Raw genomic sequence first — 5933 nt, forward strand, 5'->3', positions numbered from 1 at the left:
TAGCGCTGTCCCAAGGCATGTTTATGCTAAAGCACATACTTTGTGAAATATCGCTGAATTGCAATGTCGCGTATTTCAAAAATCACCTCAAAAATGTTCTTGTTACCCGCTCGTTGAAGAACTTCCGTAGTCCCTTCGTCGCCTTCCTGTACAACATAAATAATTAGTTGGGGCATTCTGCTATGGTTTTCCAAAGCATCAACCATTCATTTAATATCATGAGTAGTGTGGCTCATGGACGTGAGCCGACCCTAGTAAGAGGCAACCTTTCTTCCAAGTGACAATTAGGTATCTATAGTTTAGTTTCAGTGCCAGTGAGTCGTTTTACCTTTATATCTTTCACCTCGGGAGCGATCGCGTTAATTACTCGTCATTAGCACATGGCCAGGATTCGCCTCGATGTCACCGCTTAACAATAATAGTTCTCGTATCAGCGTGAGCGCTTGAAAGATAAAAGGACATAGCCGTGGCCGCGTCAGCACCAGCAAAAATGGATCACTGAAGCGAGTGCACGTGCAGTAGCGTTAACTCACTTGCTGAAAAACAAGAATGGACTGTGTGACCACATTGCTCCGGTGCGGCAGCACCCAGTGAAGGAGCCGTTCCACTACAAGCCGTATATGGCCAAATTCCCTAGTGGCGGCCCAGTCACCGCCATTGGATTGTAGTCTAGATTCCAAGGAAGGGGGTGCATCAGCTGAGGCCTTCAGGGTTCGTGGAATTTCCGGCAGCATTGTTGGGGCTGGGAAGCTTAGCTGATACGTTGGCGATAGACAGAAGCAAGGCCCACCATATTTGCAGAAAAAGCAAAAAAAAAATGAACTGCGGGAACACGTTGTTGTGGTGCCGCTGCACCCAGATTTGTGTCACTTGGTGGGCATAAATTCTCTCCATGTGTGGGCATCAGACTCAAAAATAGTGATCAAGCAACTCTTTAGATTACGTGCTAGGCTTTTGAGTACGCGCAAAGATTCTTAGGGTCGACCCCCGTAGTACTTTCGTTTATTTATTTGAGTCGTTGGTGGACGGGAATAATTCAGTTCCTAATGATATTTATAAACGTAGTCCAACCGACATCTGCGCTTATGTGGTACAAGGTTTCGAAGTACGTGCACAGGTTCAGTGCATGCGCACAGATTCCTTGTCGCTGACCCGCCTAATGCCTGGAGGCCATTATGTACTCAGCTCCTCCATGCCGTGCAACCCAAAGGGACAGTGATTATCGGGGCACTTCAGACGTGTTGAACGAAACATTCGGCGCTGATCCCAGACCTTGACCGACCTCTCTTTTTTGTGTGTGTTCCTGAACGTTTCATTTTTTAACCCAGCAGAGGGGCTGCAGAAAAAAAAAAAAAAAAAAAAAAAAGAGGCGCGTTCCGGTTGGCCTGCCCCCTCTCGCGCACGAATCGCGACACTGAATTCCGTGCTTGTTCGTCATTATCGCTATGTCCGGCGAGGGTTGGGTATTGGGCAGATAGCCGGCTGTAAAGTTTACTACCCCCCTCCCTTGTAAAATAAAGCCGTGAGTACGCGGGGTGACGCTGACCGCTGTGTCTTTTGTCCTGTTTTACTCCTTTCGAGAATAGCGGCCACTTGGCGCAGTAATATCATATAAACCGCGTCTAAGACTTGAGCTGCATAAACATAATGACATGGCTCAGAAAGGGCAACGTACTCGCGAGCAGAGGGTGACAAACAGCTGCACTAGAAAGCTAAATATCAGATAACGGGGAGAGGGTTGCCGTCCAGTGTCTACTTATTAGTTCCGGCCTGCTGTTCTTCACTCATTTTCGAGGCAGCCAGCGACAGCTCCCTAAACAGGCCGGAGTAGCGAGACGGTACACGAAGTCTGCAGGTGAGCTGGCCGTCAAACAATGACCGCTGTTTCTCCTTGTTCGTTTGCATCGCTTTTGCTGCCCATTGTTTTTTCACCGCAAGCAGCACTGATGGATATTGGATTACGTTTTAATTGTGCTACGTGCGAAACCACGCCCAAGTTCGCTTGTTCTCTTACGCTATGCGGAAAGCCTTGCACGTCTCCACCAGAAATAAGTTGGGCTTTCCGCTCAGCGGTATTAAAAAACACCCACGTGACGAGACTCGGGTTTATGCGTCCGCGTTTTTGTTCCTGATATTTCTTTCCTCGGCTTGCCTTTTAAGCGTGACTGCACGAGGAATAGCGTGAGTCTTGTATGAATTGTTTTCAAGCCTGTTGACTCCCAATCGAAAGTCATCAGGTTCCAGTGCTCGCTGAACTTGATGACCTTCTCGCCCTGGTATAAGGTACACATTCTCCAACTTGAATGTCGTTATTTACCTAAGTTAGTATTGCCTATTGTTCACTGCTACTCTATCTGATGTCCTGAGCCAGAATCGTATGTAAGCGATAATGTGATGAAATTGCCCCAGGATTCGTATCATGAAGCGGCCGCACCTCTCAGAAGCCCTGTACCGCCATTTAGGCAGGTACAGGGCGCCTTAGGAGAGCAGCCGCTTTAGGGTGTGGCCTGCATTGTTGCGCTTAGGTGGGCCTCTACGGGCCTCTGGGAACGGGTAGTGATGGAATTGAAATAAGTAACTTGTCTTCCATTCCGTTCGCTCAGAGTTCATGTGTTCACCGAAAAGCTCTAGGTGGCGATGTTGATTGATTGATTGTGGGGTTTAACGCGCCGACGCAACGCAGGCGATGAGGCGCGCCGTAGTGGAGGGCTCCGGATTAATTTTGACCACCTGGGGATCTTTATCGTGCGCCGTAATCTCGAACACACGGGCGTTTTTGCTCTTCGCCTCCATCAGAAAAGCGGCCGCCGCGGCCGGGGAATCGAACCCGCGACCTCGTGCTCAGTAGCAGAACGCTAGGTGGCGATGTTGATGATTGCGATAATGTAACTGCCTCTGCACACTGCCTTGCACGTAACTGCCTCTCCGCTCTCCTCCGTCCACCTCCCAAGCTTTTCTCCTCCCGTCTCCCTTCTCCTGTGGTAAATTCGATGGAGGTTTGCTAAAATCAATCTTATTTTCCCGCGTCGCACCGCTCACCCGCTGTCCGTTGGGAGCTTGCGTTACTGTTGTGCTTGAAGTGAGTGCCGCCATGAGATCGAGGCTCGAGCGTGAACCCTTATTGTATTTTTGGCCAAAACGTTGTTTTTAAAGCGTTTTTATTTGCTACTGCTAAAATCAAGCCCCGTCTAGTTTTGATCACAAGAACAAACTGCTAGCTTTAGCTGTGCATTTATTTCTTGCCTCAAATATCAGCAATGTTTTATTTCTGCTTGGCGATGTTCACAAGTATGAAGTATGATAACCGATTTAGCAATTCGGAAAGGTTTTGCCTGTATAAACACCTCATTCAGGGCCCCACCTAATTTTTGACCGGGTGGCCGAATCGAGGGACGGACGGACAGACATGGACACAGACAGACAGACAGACAGACAGACAGACAGACAGACAGACAGACAGACAGACAGACAGACAGAAAGAAAGAAAGAGACAGACAGACAGGCAGACAGGGACCACTTTTTCTTGTGCTTAAGTATACCCAAGACTGCCGTCTCTGAAAGCATCGCTGGTTGTTTTCCACTTGAACGAGCAACTACTGCCATGGTGATGGACATGTTTCTATTTCAGTCATTTTAATCTACCAGTATAGGGTTACTTGCTTTTTCACTTTAGTATCCGTACTTTAAGGACGGAATTGAGCCAAACGTGATCCGCCAGGTTGGCCCAGAGTGGCTCAGTGACTAAGGCATTCTGCTGTTGATCACAAAGGCGCGGGTTTGATCCAATCAGCGGCCGTCTTTTTCCTGGTGGAGGCAAAAACCCGAAAACCCAGCTGTGTCGAGGTTTCGGGCCGTGTTAAGGTCCCCAGGGTGTCTAAATTAACCCTGAGTACCCCACTACGCCGCTCGTCATAGCCCAGAAAACAAGACTAAATTTTTAACTGGTGCCAAATCTGGTGCGCCACCTCGAAACTGTCACTGTTCCTTAACACTATCGAATTAGTGGGAGCGCTGAAAACATTGCTTCAATTCATTTTCCAACCGTACTTGCGCGCAGGGACTCAAGCAGCAGCACGAGCGCTACGTTGGCCCCAGACTTGCCAGCATGAGCAGAAAAGAAGTTCAGAAGAAGCGCCGAGTTCCCTACTACAACATAATTGATGGCGTGCCCCGAGGTCCGTACTGTGAGCCGGAACCCTTGCGGAACGCTCTCAACTTCAAGCCTCGGGACGGCGACATCATCTTAGTAGCGTACCCGAAGTCGGGTTCACACTGGGTGCAGCAAGTTATACTACTCATTCTGAACAAGGGCGAATCAGCGACAGACTACTACGACCACATCGAGAAGGCGGCCTTCATGGAGATGAATGGCACCAAAGAACTTCTGGACAAGATGCCGTCTCCACGCATGATGCGGACAAACCTTCCCATCTTGAGCCGCAACTCGTGCCACAAGAACGCCAAGTACGTCTACATGGCCCGAAACCCGTGGGACTGCTCGGTGTCATTTTACCACCACGTCAAAGGAATCGCCAAGTTCCGCTTTGAAGATGCAAGTTTTGATGACTTCCTAGACTGCTTCCTTGAAGGCAACTTTGGCTTCGGCGATTACTTCGACCACATTATGGCCGGGTACGAAATGAGAAAAGAGCCAAACGTATTTTTCAGCACGTACGAGCAGTTCAAAGAGGACACACCCGGAAGCATACGTAAGCTCGCGTACTTTCTCGGCGAAGAATATGGCAAGATGTTGGAAAACGACCCGAACGTCTTCAAGCAGGTCATGGAAAAGAGTAGCCCCGAGTTCATGAAAAAGATTATGGAGTTTGAGTCCAGCGAAACATCCGCCGACGGCAAGCAGCAGGACGTGAAGGTTTTCAACTTCGTTCGCAAAGCCAAGGTTGGTGACTGGAAGCACTACTTCAACCAGGAGCTCTTGCAGAAGATGGCCGCCAAGATTGAGGAAAAGACCAAGGGATCGGACATCATGGACCTCTGGAAGCGACCCACGGACTCGTAATCAGCAGAGCGCCACGTTTTGCTGGGCTTGCACTATCAGTTTTGAACCTGCTCGAAATATAAATGTGGTTTTGAAAGCAGACTACCGGATCAGTTGCTAAATTGCAAACCGCCCGTTGACAACTACGCTCTCAGCAGAACCGACAATGTCCTTCCAATAATAACGCCGTCAGGAAACTTCCCGTGTCAAATGACATTCAAACCACTAATAAGTTTTATTAATTCTTATGCGGGCCTATGGTCTTAATGTAGTTCTGCAAAGACAAGCCTATGTAGTTGACAGTGGGCTGCGATCGCCACGTCCTCACGAGGGGCAACCAGGCTCTATTCTGGCCTTCGAATCAAGGTTCGCTGGACGTAAAAGAATAGAAAACGTCGGAAGTGGATTATTTTGGACGATTCCTCAACGACCTGGTAATTTTCGATTTCAGCTGCGACAAATAAAAAAAAACTCTACCTTACATGTACCCATCTTTCTTTTTTTATCGTCAACATATATCCGTTCCCACAGGAAATTTTCGCAATAATTGCTCTAATTGGCAGGAATACCAAAAGCACATTAACTTTGCATTACTGATTTAGGGAAAATCTGTATAGTGAGAGGCAACCACGGCAGTTAGCTTTCATGTTTGCTGTGGGGATTAGACATTTCTGTTCACACTGAAAAGTTACCAACCACATGTGTCCGGACGAGACCAGGATCTGCATGTATTACACGCATTACAATGACTGCGGAGGCATTAAATGCCCCATCACCCAAAATCCAGCGTCCGGGGTCGGCGTGACCAAGATATGGTCCCAATAAACGGAGATGGCGCAAAGAGAATACAATTGAAGAACAGCGGATTTGGATCGGAAAAAGGAATTCGCAGCCTTCGGATAGCGAGCCCAACTCGCATATTCTGCAACACGTG

The 5933-nt window shown here is 48.4% G+C and overlaps 1 protein-coding gene across 1 annotated transcript; it reads left to right on the top strand.

Annotated features, from left to right (window-relative positions):
- Positions 1-1701: 1701 nt before the first annotated feature.
- On the top strand, positions 1702-5102 carry LOC144177354 (sulfotransferase 1E1-like). Its single transcript, XM_077705258.1, has 2 exons — positions 1702-1855; positions 4058-5102. The coding sequence occupies exon 2, from the start codon at positions 4106-4108 to the stop codon at positions 5018-5020; it is 915 nt and encodes a 304-aa protein (XP_077561384.1). The 5' UTR covers positions 1702-1855; positions 4058-4105; the 3' UTR covers positions 5021-5102.
- Positions 5103-5933: the final 831 nt, after the last annotated feature.

This window comes from Haemaphysalis longicornis, unplaced genomic scaffold (genome assembly GCF_048455015.1).
Source record: "Haemaphysalis longicornis isolate Haplotype H1 unplaced genomic scaffold, Haemaphysalis longicornis Haplotype H1 scaffold_1, whole genome shotgun sequence".
Taxonomy (NCBI): domain Eukaryota; kingdom Metazoa; phylum Arthropoda; class Arachnida; order Ixodida; family Ixodidae; genus Haemaphysalis; species Haemaphysalis longicornis.